Source organism: Callithrix jacchus, chromosome X, assembly GCF_049354715.1.
Source record: "Callithrix jacchus isolate 240 chromosome X, calJac240_pri, whole genome shotgun sequence".
Classification (NCBI taxonomy): domain Eukaryota; kingdom Metazoa; phylum Chordata; class Mammalia; order Primates; family Cebidae; genus Callithrix; species Callithrix jacchus.
Window position 1 is genome coordinate 146,834,939 of NC_133524.1, and position 22,945 is coordinate 146,857,883.

Below are 22,945 nucleotides of genomic sequence, written 5' to 3' on the forward strand. Positions count from 1 at the left end.
GTACTGGGAGAAATATCTGTGAAAGATAAACAGAGAAGAGCAAGAGAAGGTGGGGAGAGACTCAGACCACAATGCAGGTGGACTGTGACAACTGGGGCCAGAAGGAGGATTGGGTAAGGAGAGTCTCAGACAGAACCACAGTTCAGGAAAAGTTCAGCCAATAGAGAGTCCTTGAGCCAAAGTCACCTGCTGGAGGAGTCCTGCACCTCACAGAAATGGGCCTCCATTACTGTGCTCACCATTTTCAGTCATTGGCTGGGCAAAAGTCCAGGACAAGTGCAGTAACAGTGATGGATCCAAGGGGGTGGCTGCTGGAGGCAATTATGCTTCCCATGTTAGGAGATCTGAGCAGCCACTGGCATGGTCACCACATCCTTCTCTTGGTAGTTGTGGCTGGGAAGGCAGAGTCCCTGGCAAGCAATATACAGCTACAGGAACAGAAACTGGTGATAGAATTACACTGACTACTTTGGAGAAGAAGGCCAAGGCTGGCTTGACTGGCTGATAGCTAGACTGCTTCTTTGTTACTCTGTCACTCAGTGTTTGGATTGTTGTTTCTTCCCCCTTTCCATTGTTTGTCCAATTCCCCACCTGACCCCAGGTCTAGAAAAATAAACCCTGTGCATTTGGAAGGAGTTTAAAATGAATTGTCTTGTAGGTTTTAGCTCCCATCATAAGCATCTAAAGATTATCAGGCCTTGGAGGTGGGGCAGACTGGAGAAACTAAAGTTATTTGAGAAATAAGCAAACTGAATATTTGGCCTCTTAATTATTCTACAAGGAGTCTAAGTTTTGCCTGCCCAATGCCTATGAATCACTAATTCTTAATTTTCTTAGTTTCACAGAATCAGAGAATATGAATATTGAAAGACCTTAGAGGTTGTCTAGTTCAACTACATCATTGTAGGGAAATTGTGGCCCTAAAAGGGGAAGGTAGACAAATATCCCTTATAAATTGAGATATAAAAATCCTCAACAAAATACTAGCAAACTCAATCCAGCAACGTATATATAAAGGATTACACACCATGAAAAAATGCGACTTATACCAGGAATACAAGGCTGGTTCAATCTGTGAAAAATCAATCAATGTAACACACCGTATTAATAGAATAAAGGACAAAAATACATGATCATCTTAATAGATGTAAAAGGGATAGGAACTTTCTCAAGTTCACACAGCTAATGGCAAAGCTGAAATGAAAACTCAGGTCACCTGACTTACTGGTTCTTTTTACCAGTGAGGGTAGGTGTGGAGGGCTGAACTGGACCTTACAAGAGTTTCCATTGCACTGAGTGATTTCTCTTTGTCTTTATCATCCTGTCGTCACAGCAGCCCCAAGAAGTGGGCTCTGATGTTATTCCCCCTCCTTCTGCATAAGGAAACTGAGGCTTAGAGAGGTAACACTGGTTGTCTGAGGTCACACAACTGCCGAGTACATGAAGAGCTAAGCCTAGATTTCAGGTCTCCTGCCTTGTCTCTGGTATTTTCCAGGGCCCATCACTGCTCTCCTCACTGAACAGTGTCACAGGATTCCACTAGCTCTCAGATCACCTACTGCCAAGCACAGTGGATGGGCTTTTTGTTGTAAGCAGATGGGGGTGCTCTCCAAATTCTCTGGGGGAATAGCCTCCTCTCCTGTGCCAGTGTGTGACAACTCTCAGAGCCTCAGCTGTTGACCTCAGTGTAATCTGGGCTACGTGGCCATTTATATACACTAGTGACTAGAAGGTCTTTTCAAGGAATGGAGGACCACGAAGAAGCAGACAGCTCTAGGGAAGCCAGAAGCTGAATGTCTGGGAGGTGGGGTGGGGGGAGGGGACAGGGGGATAAGATAGAAACAAGGCTGTTCTTTGCTGCTTGAGAAGCTGGGTAACAAGCTGGCGTGGCTTATGGCAGAGTCTGGCCTAGTGATTGCTCTTGCCTCCTGATGGGACAAAAACGGGGAGACAGGCATCTCAGAGAATTACAGAGAGAGAGACACAACTGGGCCAGGACTCAGAAAAGAGAGTTACCTTTTTGGTCTCAGACCTGGGCATCCCGGATGGAACTGTGCTGAGGTTCTGGTTACTCTAGCTTCCTCCAGGTGTGCATCACAGGGGCCCGGATGGGGAGCCTTCCCAGTTAAGATTAAGGACGTTGCATCCCAAATGGCCATCTGCCCAAAATTGCACTGCTGTCATTGTTGAGGACAGTGGGGTTAAACGTACCTGATGTTCTGCATTATAAGGGCTCCAGAGCCTTTGGATTGGAGCTACAAAGGAGACCTGGCATTTGGCAACCACTCCTTCATCTGGTTCACCATCAAGGATCCCCCATCTCACCCATTCTGCTCCCCTATTCTAATGCAGGCCTCTGTCTCATCTTCCAAAATGCAGTCTGGAGAGTGAGGCACCGAGGCTGCAGGCCATTTGCAGGGGCACAGCCCTGGAGGCTAAAGAAGAGGTGCAGTGGCTTTCCCAACTCTGGCCTGCATGTTTAACTCAGAAATACACGGTAGGTGCCCTTTTCAGCAAGAATCAAAGCAAGGTTGAAAGAGGCCAGCAATGTATGGGACATTTTCTCTTCTCTTCTCTTTCTTGAAATTTGCTTCTCATATAGATCTGTTTTCACCTGGATATTCATCAAAGCCATATACTCTGCCTTCCACTCTTCTCTTCTCTTCTCTTCTCTATTCCTGTCTTTCAGACCAGGGAAAGTGGCTGCCTTTGTAATAGTCACAACAAGGTGCCCTGGACTGAAAATTGAGAGTGATGAGTCCTAGTCTGCTCTGGCTTGGGGCAAGGCCCTTTCCTGCCATGAGTCTCCATGTCCCCACCTACCAAGTGGGGAGTTGGTGTCAGCCAATGTTTCTTAGTGGGTGACATTCCAGGGGTTCACACACAGAGACTGAGTCCCTACAAAACAGTGAGGATAGATGCTTTCTATAGGTCTCACTGACTTTCATACTCTCTGTCTTTAACTTGCTTGGCAACTCTTGAGCAAACCATTGGGCCTCTTCATCTACAGAGAATGATGACCTGACTAGGTGATCTCTCATTTCTCCTCAAGTTACAAAAGTGTTAGGGTGGTAAGGAGAGGAAGTGGCCCCAGGAAAATTGGATGGGTCAGAAGACAGAAGGTGGAGTCTTCAGTGACAGGAGAGCAGAAAATGATATCCCCCTCCCATAAATGTAGAGAAGGAAAGACACCAGACAGGTTACCATGAAGGAGAGGAGTAATAGGAAAGCACAGAGTCATTTGTAGTTGAAATACGTACTTGAATGTCTGTGTGGACAAAATCTGGGGGAGGAAGGCAGGCTTCAAATCCTGAACCTTTAAAGAGTTGGCATTCCTGACAAGAGCTCAGAGAGCCAACACCAGACAAATCCTAAATCCCATAAAGAGAGTGTGTTGAGCTAGGCACTTGCAGCCTTGAACCTAGCCTAATCTCCTCTGCCAGGAGCAGGTTCAGAAGGAGCTGTGATTTCCTGCAGAGAAGACAAGTCAGTTAGACCAAAATTCCGAAGCAACTTTTTAAACCTATAAATGACAATGATTTTATATAAACTTGAGTTGTTCCTTCAACACAACACCATATTTTCTACTCACATGATTCTGGTTTCCTCTAAAGAAAATCTTTTTTTGGAATCCATGCCATACATACGGAAGAGTATATAAAACATAATAATAAAACCAACAGTCATGTACCCACCAACCAGGTTCAGAAATAGAACATTCAGAATATTTTAGAAGCCCCCTGTGTGAGCCTCCCTTGTCCCAGAGATAACAACTATCCTGGCTTCCAAGAGCCAACTCTAGAAATAGACCCTAGGTTCTGGCAAGCTTTGAGCTCATCGTAGTGAGAAATGCACGTCAGCAATCTCTTTAGGTAGTATTCTCCTACGCAGATTTCCACAGATGGCTCATCTATTTTCTGTTGGTCCTTATTAAATTCAGTTTTGTCTTTTTAAATATTTTATGACTTTCTGACTATAAGAGTAATACGTGCTTTTTGTAGTAAACTTGGAAAAATGCAAAAAGTGGAGAGAGAACACAAACCTCATGGCATAATACAATATATAAACATTTAATATATAAATAATCCAGAAACAACTACTGTGTGAACACGTTGGGATGCGGTATTTCAATCATTTTTCTATGTAGAAATACATATTTCACATTACTGGTATTAAGCTCTGTATATAGCTTTTTCCCTTTATTGTGAAATACAGCATTGATGCAGCAAAGTGTGTAAGGCGTATATGCACAGTTTAATAAAGAAGTGAAAAATGAAAACCCGCTGTCAACACTGATCCCCATGTGACCTTCCTGATCCAAGATAATGATTCTACTGCTTTTCTATATAGCTCCATCACTTATTAATAGACTCAAAGTTGTAATTGCTTCATTTTCAAAACCTTAGTGGCAGGACCAGGTGTGGTGGCTCACACCTGTAACCCCAGCACTTCAGGAGGCTAAGGCAGGCAGATCGCTTGAGCCCAGAGTTTGAGCCTAACCTAGGCAACATGGGAAAACCCCGTCTCTACTAAAAATATAAAAAATTAGCTGGTCATGGTGGCGCATGCCGGTAGTCCAAGCTACCTGGGAAGCTGATATGGGAGGATCAAGTGAGCCTGCCAGGGAGGCAGAGGTTTCATTGAGCTGTGATTGTGCTACTGTACTCCAGCCTGGGTGACCAGAGTGAGACCCTGTCTCAAAACAAACAAACAAACCAAAGCCTTCGCCAGGTGTTGTGGTTCACACCTGTAATCTCAGCACTTTGGGAGGCTGAGGTGGTCCGATCACCCGAGGTCAGGAGTTTGAGACCAGCCTGGCCAACATGGTGAAATCCTATCTCTACTAAAAATACAAAATTAGCTGGGTGTAGTGGCATGCACCTGTAATCCCAGCTACTCAGGAGGCTGAGGCAGGAGAATCTCTTGAATGCAGGAGGTGGAGGTTGTGGTGAGCCGAGATCGTGCCACTGTACTCCAGCCTGGGCAGCAGAGTAAAACTCCATCTAAAAACAAAACACCTTAGTGGCAAGCACAATCTAGGCATTTAAGGAAGGGGTCCCAGGCCATTAGCAGATGAAGAGAAGCTGACCTGTCCCTGTCATTACCTGCCTTCAGCTTCCTGGGAATGTGTAGAGCCCACCACCATCAGGACACTGGCAGAGTTGTGCACATGGTAGTGGATATACAGAAGAAATATGGCCAAAGAGATTGGACTGCCCTCTGTGTTTTACTTTCAAGCTTACTGCAGCCGGCCTCCAGTACCTCCAGTTCCCAGATGCAGGGCAACACAGAACATCCCTGTGGGGTGAAGTGAGTGGCCTCTGCTGATCTGGCCAGCAGGACCAGGAAAGCAGAGCAGGAAATTCACCAGACAAGGGTCAAGCCAGACCTCTTCCAGGAACAGGCAGATACCTGGGGACACAGAGTCAGAGAGGGGATTCAGAGATCTACCTGCTCCTTAACCAGTTTTCAGCCCAACCCCATTATGCTGGTCATGTCCCCAAGTTCCACTTTACCTCCCAGGTTAGAGACCATCTAGAGCTCCTGTTTCTGAACTGGGGGAAGATTCTGCCACATAGACCATGTTCCTTTCCAGTTTTCTCCTCTGTTGTCTTGTGATTCCGCTTCCTTGGTGCTGTGTAGTCGGTTAATCCTGGTCTATCTACATTTTAGCTTCAAAAATTATGATGCTGTTATCTCCTCTCCTGTTCTTCCTATTCTGGTGGGACTTTGTCTTTAAAAATGAAACAAAACATCAACTCTTACTGTAGTTTTAATGAGGCTCTGGGAGGGAGAGAATTTAGATGCATGCATTAAATCTGCTGTGTAAATCCGGAAGTCTCCAAAGGAAATCCTGCCGCTCCCTTCCTCGGTTGCACTAACATGACGGTTAGTTGGATGGCTCCCTTGGAAGCCCAGAGCCTATCAGCAGTGCTGACTGTGCCCATCAAGGAGGTACTGAGGGAATTTGAGACTGGGAGGGGAGGTGGGGGTTGGGGTGAGGGTTATGCTTCGAATATTGCTTTATATTGAATCACTTGTAGTATTTGTGGTTAAGAGCCTGGATTTTCACATAAGTCCACCCCAGGTTCAGCATCTGGCTCTGCCAGTTGCATATGGTGTGACTTTGAGCAAGTTACTTTGCTTTTCTGAACCTTATTTTCCCCACCTATCAAGTGGGGGTCATAACAGTAGCTATCTTTCAGGCTTGTCGTGGGTATTGAATGTTTCACTTAGTCAGCACTTGCAGTGTTTCACTCGTGCCTGGCACAATGTGTGTGATCATCACTATCATCATCATCATGATGAGAAAATACAAAGCTTCCAGAAACTGTCAGGGCAACGATTGCCACAGGCCTCTGTTGGCTACTGAAATGCTAGACTCTGGAAAGCCTTGATACCCTCCCCCTTTTACCCAGCCCCTGATGCTCCCCCAAGTAGCACGACGCCTCAATGTCAGAAGTGGGAAGGGTACTGCTGATTCACTCAATGCCAAGTACTATGGGATATCCACAGGAATGTGCCCCAGTGAAGTAACTGCCCAGGGGATAGTAATTCCTTCATTTCTTTATATATTATGGGTTCTACCTTTTTCTATTACTGGGTTATTTTTCCCCTTGTCAAAGTAGCAATTTATCGGTTGAACTTAATTTTGTGATTAAATTTCAAAACTGAGAATTTAAGTGATGAGGTGACTTGATTTTGGACCCAGTCAATTTTAATCAGCCCTAAACACTTACATTTTGAAATGTTAAAGTTAAATTATATACATTTGTGGAGGGAAAACTCCAGAAAAGCCTAAACTCTTCCAAGCTTAGGGGGTACCCTGCTCCAAGAAAACTTTTACAAAATGCAGATTTCCAGAACAGATCCACCAAATGGGTGGGATTGGCACTACCTAGGTGTAGTGGCATGATCTTGGCTCATTGCAACCTCCACCTCTTGGATTCAAGTGATTCTAGTGCCTCAGACTCCCAAATAGATGGGACTACAGGCACATACCACCACGCCCAGCTAACTTGTATTTTTAGTAGAGATGGGGTTTCACCATGTTGTCCAGAAGCCAGGTAGCCCAAAAAGGTGAAGGCAGAGCTGTGGAAGAACCTGGATTTGGGGTATAGTAACCTCACGAGTGACTTAAACAACTGAAGTTGGCTTCTGAAGTCAGTGCAGCCACAGAGGACCTTGGACTCTGAGTCATTGGCACACTCATCAAGTCTCTAGTTCACTTCCTTGGGTTGTCTCTGCTCACTTCTGTTACTTGGTTAATAAAGACCAGAAAAAAAAAGGTGTTAGGGATCCATTACCTGAATTCCAGAATGATTAAGTCAAGAACCCTACAAGCTCTGAGAAGCTGGTGGAATTACAGTGTGCTACTATAACCTTGCAAATGTGCATGTGCCTTCTTCTGAATCACCAGAGTGAAGAGTGGACCGATATCCAATCTAGTCAGTAATTGATAAAGCCAGAGCAGTCATCCACTTCTTGCAAAGCAGCTTAATATTTGTGGGGATTAGTCATAATCTGAGCTCCTTGCACCAGAGCCATTTGAGCTACAGAATAGCAGTGTCACAGAATAGCCAACAATGCAGAGTTATTTCAGTAGGAAAGAACGAGAAGCACCTGACTGCTCCTTGCCATGCGCACAGAAGGAGCGCATGCATTTCCAAACCCAGGAGTTGCTTGGTTTCTAGCTTGGTTTCTTTCTGTACCCCACCTTGCCATTGTGTGATCTGAATAAGCCCATCTCCACTTCCTCTTCTTATTAGCTAGGAACAACATCTCAAATTCGTGTGTGCACACAGTTCAGTGCCAGCACACTAAAGCATGCTCAATAAATGTGTTAGCTGATGTTATTTTCACCATATGATTATGATCACTCTCTGTTCTACTGATGGGTTTTATAAACCCACCAGCATTGAAAAGAGATGAGTAGATGTGCTAAAATGAGAGTAAAGGCTCAGTTTATCATTGATGGTCATCTCAAAAAAAAAAAAAAAAAAAAAAAAACTAGCACAATGCTCGCTAGATTATAATCTCCCAAGTGTCTGGAACATCATGCCAAGCTAACAACATAGTAAAGTTTATTAAATTTTGCAAGTATTTGCTGAGCCCTTTGCCCAGGCTGGATACTGTCTGGGCACCAGAGAGATTTAGAGATGATTAAGACTTGGCCCAGCAAGAATGTTCAGTCAGCCAAGGGTTTTCAGTCACAGGAGCTGGACCTGAAACGAGAGGCAGAATTTCCAGGGTGGAGGAGCTACATCTTGAAAGACACACAGAATTCTCAAAGTACAATCATGGAGAAAGGGCATACCGGGCTTGGCAAACCAAGGAGCACAAGCACAGAGGGCCAAACATACATGGCAGCCTGTCTGAAGCGCTGCAGGGAGATTGCCATGCCTGGAGGTATGTGACATTATGAAACGCAAAACCTGGCTTCTGAGAGGGTGGATGTGCTTCCATCTGCATCTCTGGTCTGGTGAGAACCACTGGAGGATTTTTCAGGGGAAGGGAAACTGGGCTGACCTGGTTCCAGCAAGCTCTCTGACAGTCATGAGAAACACCAGGTCCAGGAAGATGAGTAGGTGTGACCTCCAGGAAATGCGGCACCACTATCAGATTCTATCTGTCCCATGGCTTACTTCTATGAGATTTGAAATAGTGTACAATTGGTCAATCCACGAGCTAGTAATTATGCCCACCAATTACTGACTTATTTGCATTCCTGAGATGTGCAGTGATCCCAAAGATAGAGATGGATTTGCCTTATGTTTAGAAACTTCTAGAAGTTGAAATCTTCCTAACAACCTTCTCTTCGGAGGTCGTAACTCACACTTAAAGTGTGTGATAAGCAGTTTCTTTTCCTAATTAAATAAAATGGAGAAAAGACACAAGCATCAGCTATAAAGCTCCCATTCAGTCAGTCAAGAGACTGAATCTCGTCTCTTTTATTTATTTTGTGTTTTAACTGGGGATTGCATTGGTCTGCACAGTGCTTGCTCCCATCCTGCTCCACTTGATTGAGTGGCTCCAGGCCCCCTCTTGATTGCTGCTGAAATAGAACTGCCCACGCTGTCGGGGTATCTTCCGCCGCTGGTCATTTCCATGTGCCATCTGCAGTTTTTTCTGCCTGATGGACTACTGAGGCACTGCAAGCGTATGTTAATGCTGATAGGGGGTCCTGTTTCTTGACCCATCACTAATATTCTGCAAGTCACATGAAGCTACCAGGGATTCCTGAGCAAAAGCTTAAAACGCTTCAGTTCTCTACAAATAAGCCCCATTCATTGCTTTTAGAGTGTGTTGTCATGGAGCAGACAAGTAATCAGAACCTGAGTAATATTTGCATATTGAGGTCTTGAAAACTCCAATGTGGTTATGAAATAGTGTTTACAGTTATCAGGGAGCTAGGTATGCAGGCAGAAAGAATTGTCCATTGTAGAAAGCAGCATCTCTGCTCATGTCCCAGATAGCCTTGCTCCAAGGACACACAGGAGCTTGACAATATGAAGCTGTGGATGGCCGGTGAGCTCAGCTCTGTACTCACGAACCGGCCCACAAGAGGGGCACTGAGCCCTCTCTGGTTGGTATAAATCCTGTTAGAATGGTAAAGAAATCCTTTTCACAAGTACATGGAATTTGCTTGCTAAGATTTCATGGGTTTTCTTGACTTCGTTGTTTTTGTTTGGGTTTTAGAGGGTGGGCACGAGTCATCCCTAAAACTGTTCAGGTAGTTAGGTTGTTTCCTTATTCCCATTTTTAAGTATTTATAATTTGTTCTTAAAAATTTGTCCAGAGATCCACACCTCCCCTTGGAAAACCTTGCCTGTACTTTTCTTAATGACCCACTCTAAGTTTCTACGTTTCAAAACTTGCTTGTCATGTAACTTGCTAATGATTAAACACATGCACACATCCATACCAATGCAAATGACATGTGGACTTGGGAACAAGGCAAGGCGGGGTTTGCATCCTGCTCTGCTGCTAATGAGCTGTATGATTTTGGGCAACTTAGTTAACCTCTCTGGGCCTCAGTGGCCTCATTTGTAAAATCATAGTCCCTTTCTCTTAGATGGCTGTTTATACAGATTGAATGAGACCAAATATTTAAAGAACTGGGTTAGTGCCTAAAGCACAGCAAATGCTCAGTAAATTCATCGGTGGCAATTTTTATTGTTATTTCAAATAATACATCAAAATATCTACTGAACTATTATCCATTGCAAAGACTTTCCCACAATAGGTGCTTAGTAGGTGTTTATTGCAATAACTTGCAGTGATTCCAACTATTTAGCTTAGATTTCGGGTATGAGTGTTTTCTCCACTGGGATGTTTGCTGGTGGACATGGATGATCACTCACAGCTCAGGTATTAAAGCAGGAGAGGAGAGGTGCTGCTTCTCATCAAGGCAGGCTTCCACCTGGTCCTTTGGACACCAGTGTTGCTAAGCACTTGGTGTGCTCGTCGGGGTGCCAGAGCTATTAGCACCTGCCCATTTGCGTTTTACAGCTTTTGCTGACATGGATATCAAGTGTGAGGTTATTTTATTTGCTTTTGGCCGAAAAAAATGGGTCATGTGTTCAATATGTTCAATTCTGGTGAAATCCCTGTCTTCTAAAGCATGATAGAAAGGGGAGGCTCCACACACACACGTCCTAAAACCCTGGGGTCCTAGTGGGGCTGCAGCTCAGCACATGTTGTTGTGAGATTTACTCGTGACTATTTGGTTTTGCACTCACCATTTGGTTTTGCAGATTCCTCAGCGTGTTTATACACACATACCTACAAACCAGTTTAGAGTTGTGTGTTCCGTTGAGGGGGGGTGGTCAGTGGGGTGGGGCGGGTGGGATCAGGCTTAGTCAGAGGCATTGCTAATGAACCAGCTGTCTGACTTAGCTTTATTCCCATTTTCAACAAGACAGTGATTGCGCAAGTCAGGGGAGTCTTCACATGAGATCCATGGATGGGTATAAAATGGTCCAGAAAAACCCCGAAAATTAGATGTAAAATGTTGATGGGCTGGAAAGGGGGAGACACCACAAGTGCTTTTTCTGTGGAGAGAAACCGTAGCTTGTAACTGGTCCTCAAAGGAGTCTGTGACCCAAGACAAACTAAGATTACAAAGCTATTTGGTTTTGTTTCACCAAACCAGTTGGTAGGTATAAGCACAACACCCAAACCACTCAGCTAGGCACTCAGGGCAGTTGACAAGATCAGTCGGAAGCATTTTGTGGCCAAGCAGCTGATGGATTGTTCAATCGGTTGTTGTAGACTCATGTAGACAAAGCCTGCAAGCTTGGGGAAGCCAGGCCCCCCAAGGTCAGCCTCGGGCGACAGCCCCCATCCTGCCAGGCCCTGGGGAGCGAGTCCTTCCTGCCCGGCAGCTCGTTTGCTCATGAGCTGGCCCGAGTCACCTCCTCGTACAGCACCTCAGAGGCAGCGCCCTGGGGCAGCTGGGATCCGAAGGCCTGGAGGCAGGTGCCCGCTCCACTACTGCCTAGCTGCGACGCTGCAGGTAAGTCACTTCCCCCTGAGCCTCGCTTTCTTCATCTGTCAACGGGGCACAGTCCCCTGCTCAGCCTGCCGCCTGCCTTACAGGGTTGTTGGGAGGAACACAGGAGGTGACAGCTCCAAAGGTAAAGCTCTGTCCAGCCATGAGGGATTTCTAGTGCTTCCTGGGCCTGCTTGTTCTCTACTTTCTCCCCGGCATTCTTTGGCAAAGGGACAACTTGTGCAAGCAGAGCACTGCAGGTGCCTCAGCCCCATCTTCAGGGAAATGAGTAGGGGATTGTCCAGGGTGCAGTTGCTCTCTCCCTCTGGGAACCTGAGGGGGACGGGGGCTGCACTTCTGCACCTCCAAAGCCCTGCACCTGATACCTGCCTCCTTGGCACCTAGTGGGTGCTTGGGAAATGCCTCTCCTGCCAGCCGTCTGCTGTGGATTCCACACCCCGCCCAGGACTCCCACACTCTAGAAGCAGGAAGTTGGATGGCCCTACTGGAGGACTGGCAGAAGGAATCCAAACCAAGCTTGTCCAAGAGGGCTGTGAGTTGGGATCATCCTCTAGATTCTAGAGTCTAGAAAGAATGTCTTGACTTGCCCCCAGAGTCAAATCAGTGGTCATGAGAGCAAGTGAATGGACACCAGCCAGAGGGAGCCTTTGCAGAGGATTCCATCTGGTGCATAAAATATCAGTGTGCACAGAATGTCTTCCCTATCTGCAAAGAAAACTGGAGACATGAACATTTTCTAAGTGATAATGATCAGAAGATGGTCATTAAGCCAAAAGGGCCTCCCAGGATTCTGGCCTTGAATGGAAATTCAGCTTTGGTATTTACAGCCTTGTTCTCTTTATCCTGCCTGCCCTGGCCTGGAAGAACAAGCCGTGCTTTCCGTTCAAGGACTATTGATTTCTCTCTCTCCCTCAGAGTCACAGAGCTCCTCAGCTGTTCACTCTTCAGCTGAAACCAAAGAAACTGTGCCCAGCACAAAGCTGCCAGGGAAACAGAATTTAGCACAACAGACATCATCCCCTCAGGATGTCGCTGTTTCCACCCTGGTCTACTACTTTCCCTGTCCTTAGAAGCCACAAATGAGAGGACCTCGGCTAGCTTGCCTTGAGAATTCTCTATCTTCTCAAGCCAGCGTCTTTCACCCAGCAGTGAAGGGACAGAGCAGACTTGTGGTCCAATATCTTCTCTAAGAACCGTGGAAATTGGCCCCACCTGAGAAACTCTGAGAGTCAGGCCTGGCATTCACTAATGCTCCCTCAGCACAGCCACCTTATCAGCCAGCCTGTGAGTCAGTGCAGGGCAGAGGATGCAGGCGCCACAGGGGGAAGAAGAAAGACAAGCTGGAAGGACATTTCTTTCCTTTGCCCAGGATCATTCCCTGCATCTAAACCGAGTTCTTCCCAGACCCGCCAAGACTGAGGAGAAGTCAGAATAGAGTTTGCAGCAGTCATAGGCCATGTGGAAGAACAGAAAACAGGGTAAAAAGCATTTCTTATGCTGATCTCTGCCATTTGCTTTCAATGGCATTTATTCTGTGAAGCCCCTAGCCCCCAGTGACAGCTTCAGACCAGTTCAGATCTAAGGGCAGCACTATTACCATGGGTGAGGTCTCCAGAAAGACAAGGAAAGACCCCTAACATAGAAAATGGCATGGCAGGTTCCAGTTCCCTGCTGGGGTCCCATGTCTTGACCTGAGGTTTCTGCCAGCACCTGCCCACCCTCCACCCCTTCACCCTACTGGGTGGTCATTAGAACATGATCTGCTTTGATTGGCTTACTTGTGTCCGTAAGAGTAGAGACACATGGTGTTATCCCCATGCCTGGCATAGAGCCTGACCCATGATCAATGTTTGTCAACTGAGTGACAGAGGGATTTGCTGGACTGTCATGTGAGCAATACCTTCCTGTCAGAGTCTCGGGAAGGTAGGTTCAGGGGCCCCAGAGTTACTGCGGCCTGTATCCCTCTGGTTGCATTCTGGGCAGGGAAAGGCATTGAGGAAGGCAATGCAAAAGGGTGGGTGGTCAGTGGGTTCCAGCCCAGATCTTGGCGTTATCAGCCCACTGGGAGAAGCGGCCCAGTTCGTGCTCATTACTCCCGATGGTCCTGCCTCTCTGCAGGCATTCTGAGAAACTGAGTCACAGGCTCTGAGAGTTAGGAGGAACTTAGGAAACAATCAAAACTTGCCTGTCATTGATTTTAGGAAGCCCCTGTAGTTTCTGAAGGATGACTGAAGGGAATTTTTTCCTAAGAGCATCCATTCATCCTCCAACTAGGCTTCAGGCAGCAGTGTCTACATTGTCACTATCAATGGGCCATGGGCAGTCAGTGCCCACGGTCTCAGAGGGTTCCACCCATATGGGGGTGGGGTTCCCCAGAGCTCAGATCTTGAATGTATGGTGGTCCCTTGCAGTATACTATTTTCCTGTCATTCCAAAGGAAGTCAGAAGGGTGAATGAGTTGTTTCTAATTCTGGCTTCCAAAAAGTACGAAAGAAGGTGCTTTTCTTTGTGGAGTAATTAACAAACCCACACTAGTGCTCAGATAGCTGAGCACCTTCTGCTGTATGGTGGGCTGGCTCTATGTGGGGGCACTCATGGGAAAGCAGGCAGGAGTTTCCCAGCATGGAGGGTAGATAATCTCTCCCCTCCCACCCCTCTTCTGTCCTCCCTCTCCTTCTCTCTCCTCCTCTCCCCTCCCCTCCCTTTTCTTCTCCTCCTCTTCCTCTTCTTTCTTCTTTCTTCTCTCTCCCTCTTCCCCTCCCTCCCTCCCTTTCTCCCTTCCTCCACATCCTTTATAAAGCAAGGCTTTGGATCCATTCACTGCCATCCCCTAGAAGCTATGTCATTTGAATTCTTGTCCAGAATGCTCAGGATCCTGGGGCAAGGAACTTCAGCCCGAATTCGGCTGAAATTCAGGAACGTTTTGTGAGCATGTCTCAGTGCCCCTGATCACTTGCCCTCTGCCTTTCCCCTTTTGCCCACTTAAGTGGTCAGATTGATGATGAGATCATTCTTCCCGTGTAGCAGTGAGAAAGTAGCACCCAGGTGATTGCACCCGGGTAAGCGGGGGATATTAGCATGTGGTGGCTGGTGAGAGAAGCTGGTGCAGCACCCGGCATGGGCTCAGTTGTGCCAGTGGGCAGCAGTGGGCTTTGGGCTTTTTCCCCTGTCTCCTGCCCAGCACACAACTCCCAGAGACAGGTGTGGGCTTTACAGCTTCCTGGTGTCAGCCTGAAGCTTCCAGAAAGGCAGACCCAGGACTTCTGAGGTTGCCATCTTGGCTGAGACTGTCTTTGAACGTGGTCCCTTGTCTAGGGGTGGGGTCTGGGAGGGGGTGTTTCAGAGGAAGAGCCATGAGAAAAGCACACCTGGGCTGGCACAGAACTCAGTGCTGCTTGTCAGTGTCACGTAGCACAATAGGACCTAGTGCCACAACAATTGCAGCCCTAGAAAATGTGATGGCCCCCTTCATAACTTTGTTTGTAAAAAGCCACACGGCCCCGGCCGTCCTTCATACGAGAGCAGAAAGTGAGTGGCCCAGTCACTAAGCAGCAACTTTCAGGCCAGTTTCCTCCTAGTCACTGAAACCATTTGTCATTTCCTGTTTGCTCCATTTTCCAACGATTCTAATTGTCAGTGTCAAAGGCAACAACTGTTTTCTTGGGGCTTATCTTTGGAGCACATTGATTCAGAACAAAGGATGGGAGCCTCCATCTGCCAAACAAAGGAAGCAGCCTCCTCGGGAGGCCTGGAGAGAACGCTCTGGCTCCTTCTGCCTGGGACAACAGAACCAGGGTAGGAGCAGAGGCCTGGCAGTGCCCCAGGATACCATCGTAAGGTGAAGAGCCCGTGGAGGGCCTTCGCTTGCTGGTGGCACCTCAGACTTGAAGGTCCTGCAGAGCAGGCCACCGGTACCTGGGCTGGGAGTCAGCAGCCTTGTGCGGCCGTGGCAGTTTCTGTAGTGACACGCTGGCCAGCTTCTCCATTAGACTCCGGGGTCCTCTGGAATGTGTGCTTCCTGGAATGAAGATGCCCCAGCACCTGCTGAAGCCTGCCCCACCCCAGTGGTCTGGCATGCCCCCGGGCTTGGCTTTCTCTTTGAGTCCCTCCGTTTGGACTTTACCGCACTTCCCCGCTGTTTCCTTGATCACACTCTCTAGCCTCTATCTGCCCCTGCCCCCCAACCCCTACCTCTGTTCAATTGTGTTATTTGATGGAACTTACGCAACAACCAGTGGGGATGGAGTTAGGGACTATTTAGACCTAGCCAGCCAGGCAGGAATCTGTCCCCAGAAGCAGCAGAAGCACCTGGCCTGCAGTTAGGAGACAGTGCACATCTTAGCCGTGTTACCTTGGGCAAGTCATTTAACCTGTCTAAGCATCTGCTGTCACAGCCACAAGCTGGGGACTGTAGATCTTCTGCCCTGATGTCCTGGGGCTGGTGCAAGGAGAAGAGCCAAAGCGAAAGGACTGCCTTCAAAAACGGTCACCAACCCTGGCCATCACAAGGCAGATCCGACGATGTGGCCTTGGCCAGTGGTCATGTGACCACCGTGCTCCTCAGTGTCCACATGGGGTGTTGCTAGATGACATAAAATAATGGGTGAGATACACTCAGTATAATGAGAGCTGGAAAAAGCAGATGCCACGCTACCCCACCCCCACCCCCTGCCACCTTGCCAATGCTTCAGCAGGGAGAGGGCAGCTCCATAAGACAGCAGAGAAACAGCTCCTCACAGCCCACATGGCAGCTCCAGCGGAGGCAGGGACCAGGGCAGGAAGCAGGCAGGGCGGGATGGAAAAGCAAAGCCCAGTCTGGTGGAATTGCTTCTGGTGCAGTCTTCCCGGTGCCATGTGTTTGTCCTCTTTGCCTTGGCAGGAACCAAGGCCAGGAACTGCTGCCAGGACTGAGAGCCGGGCACAGTCCCAAGCACTGGGTCTCTACCCCACCCCACTCCCGCCACCCCACTGAGCGCAGAGAAGGGTACCCAGAAGCCCTTTGCTGGAAAAGCAGGCACTGCAGGGGCAGCCCGTGTTGTAGAGTCAAGTCCTCTGGCATATGGGGGGACACAGACCAGAAAGTGGACTTGGAGCATGTGTTCCCAGACAGAGCTGCCTTGGTGGTTGAGAAGGGGACAGAGATGGCAGCAGTTGAGTAGAGATGGCTGGGCTTCCCTCACTATGTGGGATGAGGCTTCAAGCACCGGGCTGGGAGTCAGACTTAGGTCCAAGTTACAACCTGACACCAATTGGCCGAGGGTCTCAGAGCAAGTCAGGCCTTCTCTGAGCCTGGGGGCCTGATTCCTTCCTGGCTGTTCTTCCCCTTTGCTCCTTGAGCCAATCCCGGACTGAGGGCTGAAATGGCAGCCTTGAAGCTTGGCTCCCTCCTCCCCCTGCCCACCCAGCCAGCTTTCAGATGGAGACAGGAAGCTCCTCCCAACTGCCCATGCTGCAGCTAGTCAGGAGAAGGGCGGACGTCTGGCAGTAAGTGTTTGGCTACTCCCAGTGTTGGAGACTGTGTCCTCCTGACCATGTGATAATACAGCCGCTCATGCCAGGACCACCGGGAGCAAGCCTCTGTCCTCTTCCCTATGACAGTCCTGCAAAGGCTGGGCATCCACCACTACGTAGCCCACAGTATGCTCTGTCCCAGACATAGCATCCTTGGCTTGCTCAGCCGTTCTTTGTCTGGGTAGTTTGAAGTCCAGCCCCCACTCTCATTGCTCACCGTCATGCGAATGCAGCCAGTCTGTCTGGGTCTCCCTGAGACTGGCATGCCCAGACTCCTGTGGGTATGGTCTGACCAAGGCAGAGTTAGCATAGGACTGTCACCTCCCTCCTTCTACATACTCTGCTTTTATTAATGCAGCCTAATGTTACATTTGTTCTTTTGGTGACCGCATCTCACTGCTGACCCATCCTGAGCAGATGGATATTCAAAATGCCTAAATTTTCTTTCTGTGTGTTCTTGCTATTAAGCTCTGTCTCTCCTGCCCCATTCTATGCTGTTGCAATTGGTGTTTTTAACCCAGGTGCAGAATCTTACTTTATTTATACCTGTGGAATTTTGCTCAAGAGGGTGGGGCATGCATGCAAGTGGGTGTTGGTGTGTTCACTCATGCTTTCTGCTACACCAAAGCCAAGTCCTAGGTCCCCATGCAGCGATCCTAAGGCTCATTATTTATTGGTAGCTGTAATCTAATTTGTCTTTTTCATCTTCTGTTTAGCAAGAGAAACAGAGATCAGGTCTTATGGCAATGACCCCTGAACGGCAGAATGCATATATCTCACAACAGATGAGTCAATTTCAAGGTAAGCAGTTAAGGCCAGTGTTCCCAAAGGGGTGGGCAAAGGGCACATATGTGGAAGTGGGGTGAGAATTCATTTCCGAGTAAGCACTTAATGTCTCTGTTTCTGAAAGCATTGAGAGAGTTCATCCAGCTCTAAGAGCAGGATCCCAATTCAAGGCCTGGTCTAAATGACTCCAAAATCACCATTTAATTCAAGAGACTTATTCCCCTGAGTCAGGTCCCTTAAAGCAGCTATTTCAATGGGACAGGGACACTCCCCCTAGGATCTGGATTAGAATCACTTGAGGACTGCCACACCCCCGGAGTTCTGGTCCTGCCCTTCTTCCCACACACACATTCACATGCTGCTGCAGTCAACTTCTATTTCTAATGGGTTCCTGGGCCACCTGTCACGTATAGGGAATGGAAAAGGGGTTGGGGAGGCTCTCCTTCAGAAAATTTGTGTCAGGGGCTCCCAGGTAGATAGCAGGGGTCCACACCCTACTATGGTAGCTATAAATGTGATCAACATTTATTGGCCTGGGATACAGCAGTTAGCAAAAAGCCTGACATAGTTCGTCCTTCACGGCGCTTGCAGGCTACCCAGGGAGTCAGGAATTCAGCAACCATTATGCACCAGTGGGATGAGATGGGACTAAACCAAGGGTAGTCTTGGGAAACACTCCGAGTTTGTCTGAGGGTCAGGAGAGGCTGCTTGCCCCAGACAGGTGGTCAGCATCTTTATCGTGGCCCGTGACGCCTCTACAGTCTCATGGAAGATCTCTTTGGGCCTGATACCAGTGGTGTCTGTGTCCCACTTGTCCGGGCTGGAGTGCCACATCGGGCATACTCCAGTTGCAGGGACAGCACAGACAAGTTTCAGGAAGTTACAAGAGAATCGTTGGTGTAGATACGAGCACGGACTCTTCTGTGGGTCAGACACACGGGGCTTGTGCCCCGACTGCACTATCTCCCCTGCCTGACCTTAGGTAAACGACGTGATTGCTACATGCCTCAGTCTCCACTCCAAAAAAATGCCTGTAGATATTGGTCACAGTAGATATCAGCTAGAGTAGACTCTCATGACAATGAGGGGAGATGCATTCCCCACCTTAGGCACCTGGGACTCGACCTTCCATCTTCTGCTTGGTGTCTCTCCATCCCCAGGCTCTTCGGAATTCAGGGAGTCCAGAATGTCAACTCCTAGATTTCAGTCTTCAGAAAGGAACCCCTTTACAGCTCAGTTGAACAAATGTAATCCCAGCCACAGACCTGGGCTCAGAGGCCACCTAGGCTATGGGGAGAACAGAGGGGAACAAAGCACCATCTGTACTCACTCTTACCACACTCACTTGCTGTCCCATGTCGCATCTATCAGGTAGAGAAGCTAAGAGGCTGAGCTAGCTCCCACCACCAGCCCACCCCACCTGGCCCCTTCCTTCCTTCTGCAAAATATGTACCATCTGTCAAAGGCTGGGCAGTGCCAGGCCCTGGATACAGAGCACTGAGTGTAAAAGCAGACATGGGCCGGGGCCTCCGGGAGCTTCCGCTTTTCTTGAAGAGACAAATCAGCTGGCATTTCAGTCCAGTGTCATCTGCTCTTGGTGAGCACAGACCTAGGGAGTTGAGCGGCTTCCCAGAAGAACTGTAGTCCAGGCTGAGGGCAGAGAAATGAGGGGAGTTGTGAGGAATTGGGGAGCAGGGGCTCAGTAGAGAGGCAAGGGCGGGAGGGGAGAAGTCAGTGCTGGGCCAGGAGCTCCCCTCCAGTGGCCACAGCCCAAGCTGAGGATGCCTTTGGAACTGATCCCCACTTCTCTCTTTTTGTATGTAGCCGTCCAAGAACAAGTCACCTCCAAGTGTAGCCGGACCAAGGCAAGCCCCCCATCTAGCCAGCACATGATGCCACCCAGAACTGGGCTCCTTCAGAACAATCTGAGTCCAGAAATGATCCCACTTACCAGGCACCAGAGCTGCGAGGGCATGGGAGTGATCTCACCAAATCCAGGGAAGCAGCAAGGAATTTCTGCCTCCAGCCCCCAGTTGCCCATGCCCTCACACTCGGGCCAGACTCCCCTAGGCAGTCTTGGCTCTGTCTGCCTGCGTACACAGAGTCCCAAGGCCACCCCACCAGAAGTGCCCCTGCCTGGGTTCTGTCTCAGCCCCCTGGGCACCCAGTCCTTGAGTCCCCACCAGCTCAGACAGCCTCGTGTGCCAAGAATGCCCACTGTGTTCAACAATTGTGTATGGGTCACAGCGGCAGCAGCTGTGACCACAGCAGTTTCGGGAAAACCACCCCTGAGCCGAGTGGATAATAGCGTTCAGCAGCATTTTGACAGCAACTCCATCTTTGCCAAGGCGCCTGTGAGAGTGCCCCTGGTAGCCCCAGCGTTCCCAGCGCAGCAGGCAGTAGTGCCTCCCAATCAGATGACCTCTGAAGGCAGGCCTGGCCAGAAGGTGAGTGCTGCTCTGGCCAACAACCTCCGCTTCAGCCTGCGGGGCAGCCAGAGCCTCAGGCAGAGCCCCGTGCGGGGCCCAGTGCCTGTAGCAAACACCACCAAGTTCCTCCAGCAGGGTATGGCCAGCTTTAGTCCCCTGAGCCCCATACAGGGCATCGAGCCACCAAGCCGTGTGGCTGCTGCTGCCACCGCTGCTGCTGCTTCTGCCGTTGCCGCCAGCCAGTTCCCAGGTCCATTCAACAGAACGGGTACTCCCCCTGAGCTGCCATCTGCTGACTTTTTGCCCCAGCCCCAACCCCCACTAAATGCTCTGATTTTGCCACGTGACTGCAATGAGGTAGATTTCATTGATGCTCTCTTGAAAGGCTCCAGTGTGAGCACAGATGAAGACTGGGTATGCAATTTGAGGCTGATTGATGACATTTTGGAACAGCATGCTGCTGCCCAGATGCCACAGCCCAGAATGCTTGATGAGTCACCCAAGATTCTGGGGCACTTCGCGTCGACATCCCCATGTTGACATCTCCCTAGAGTGGTGTCGATCCATACCTGCAGTTGTCCCCCGTTACAGTTTGAGTGGTGTCATCAGCCCATGCCCATCCCTCTCTACCTGTGACGAAATGGAAAGCTGGTGATTTTTCAAGCTATGTGTACATATTTGAAAATTTTGTAAATGGTTTTCCTAAACATTAATGACAGAAGTATTTATACTTCATTTGTGACTTTGTAAATAAAGCGGCGGCTTTTGTTTCAGTAGAGTTGTGTTTACTATGCATCGTTTTGTGTTTATTATACATTGTTACAAATATGCAGACTGTGTTGTTTGCTCCAGTGATACCTTGTTAAGCTAGGTGGCTGAGTTGCTTATGGTTTTGATGCAATGAGCAGTGTGGATGTGACCAAGAGTTGTTGTGCAAGTTGACAAATGCCAAATAGAAAACCACTTGGCCATTTATTTCTGTGTTCACTGAAAACCCTATTGCCTTGTGTGATTCTTAATCTCTTTTGCAAACCTTTCAGTCTCCGCTAGCTCTTTCCTAATGAGCATTTACAGCAGAAGCCGTTTTATCGTTAAGTGCCCCACAGAGATACTTTACCAGGAGGCTGAGAGAGTTCTCCAGATCTAGGACAGGCGCAGAGAGAGCATGTGAGCCAAGCACTGTCTTAGCAATCTACCTTGAGGAGCTAGAGTATCCTCCTCCCTTGACCATTCAGACCGAAAGAAAAAGCCCAGCTTGTGTGCACCCTCGCGGGGTGAAGGTGAGCTGTTCCTGGTTCAAAGCCTTTCAGTATTTGTTTTGATGTAAGGCTCTGTGGTTTGGGGGGGAACATCTGTAAACATTAATAGTTGATTTGGGGTTTGTCTTTGATGGTTTCTATCTGCAATTATAGTCATGTATATTTAAGTGTCTGTTATAGAAAACCCACACCCACTGTCCTATAAACTTTTCTCAGTGTCCAGACTGCGTAATCACATTTTAATTGCCACCTCGTATTTCACTCTACATTTGAAATCTGGCATCTGTTTCGAGCCAGTGTGTTTTTTCTTCATTCTGTAATAAACAGCCAGGAGAAAAATGCCTCTATGTTTTTATTTTTCAAGAGACTATTGAGTACCTACAAACCCAAGTCAGGAAGACTGCTAGTGGCTTCGGTTCTTTCAGAGGCTGCTCGATGCCTTGTGTGTCAGAAAGATCCAGTAGTTTTGCATCACGGCATAGAAGCCTGTTATTTGGGGCTTAGCCCCTCATTTTACAGAGGATGAAACAGAGGGGGATGGGAGGCCACAAAGACAACTGCACTGGGAGCAGGGGCGGGGAGACTTGCCCTGAGGGTCTAGACTCTCTGTGCCACCGCCCTGTCTCCCTTGCTGAAGACCACACATGCCCTTCTTTGACCAGACCCTGACACCTCATAGGCCGGTACCTGGTAGGCAGGTACCCAGGTTTCATGGATGGAGCACACCACCCCAAAAGTGGGGAGGTAGCTATTGGGATGCAATAGTTGGGATCAGATGTAGTCACAGTGGAATGCACCATCAATCACATTCATCCCTCTAAACTGGCTGGGAGAGTTGATATGCTCATCCCTAAGGTACAAAATGTTCCAATTTGATCAGTGGCTTTCAGGAGCTGAGAAAGGCATGTGTTCCGAGCAGGCCCGTTATGTCCCACAGAGCCTAAAAAATGCTCTTAAGAACATCCTCCTGCCAACACTCCCAGTGGCTGTGACAAGGGACAATGATTGTCCAATGGGGGTGGAAGCAGACCTCTCCAGTCTAGGAGCCAGAGGTGGGACAGAGGGGTTGTAGAAAGAATCATCACCCCAACACTCCAGCTCTTGGGCAGTGCTCACCCAGGCCTCTCCTGCCTCCTACTGAGAGAGCTATCCTCATAGGTCTGGGTAATGGCCTTCCTTCGAAGGAGCCTTCATTCCCTGTCACCGACTTTGTCTCTGTTCTCCCTGCCCATCTCAGGAAGCCTCTGCCGAAGCCAGCCTCACTGGAGCTCCCATTATTGTTCCTCTGCCTCAAGTGTCCCATCCACGTCAGGCCGCAGGCCGGCTGCAGCTTTCCCTCAGGGCCACACCAAGGCACTTGGGCTCAGCTGTGCTGTCTCCCTCTGTCACTGAGCTCATGGGCAGCAGGGGTGGGGTGCCAGGAGGCCCATTCACCGTCCTCTGGC

At 48.6% G+C, this 22,945-nt stretch overlaps 1 protein-coding gene across 41 annotated transcripts in view; it reads left to right on the forward strand.

Annotated features, from left to right (window-relative positions):
• The window catches only part of MAMLD1 (mastermind like domain containing 1), a 566,578-nt gene extending 544,739 nt beyond the window's left edge, over positions 1-21,839 (forward strand). For 37 of the 41 annotated variants that reach the window (XM_078364352.1, XM_078364350.1, XM_078364348.1 and 34 more), the window contains 2 exons: positions 17,743-17,827; positions 19,637-21,839. In XM_078364352.1, coding sequence (XP_078220478.1) covers positions 17,743-17,827; positions 19,637-20,781 — 1,230 coding nt within the window. In that variant the 3' untranslated portion in view covers positions 20,782-21,839. Of the gene's footprint in view, positions 1-11,274; positions 11,519-17,742; positions 17,828-19,636 lie in introns of all 41 variants that reach the window. The other 4 variants (XM_078364368.1, XM_078364372.1, XM_078364371.1 and 1 more) reach the window with 1 other exon arrangement.
• Positions 21,840-22,945: the final 1,106 nt, after the last annotated feature.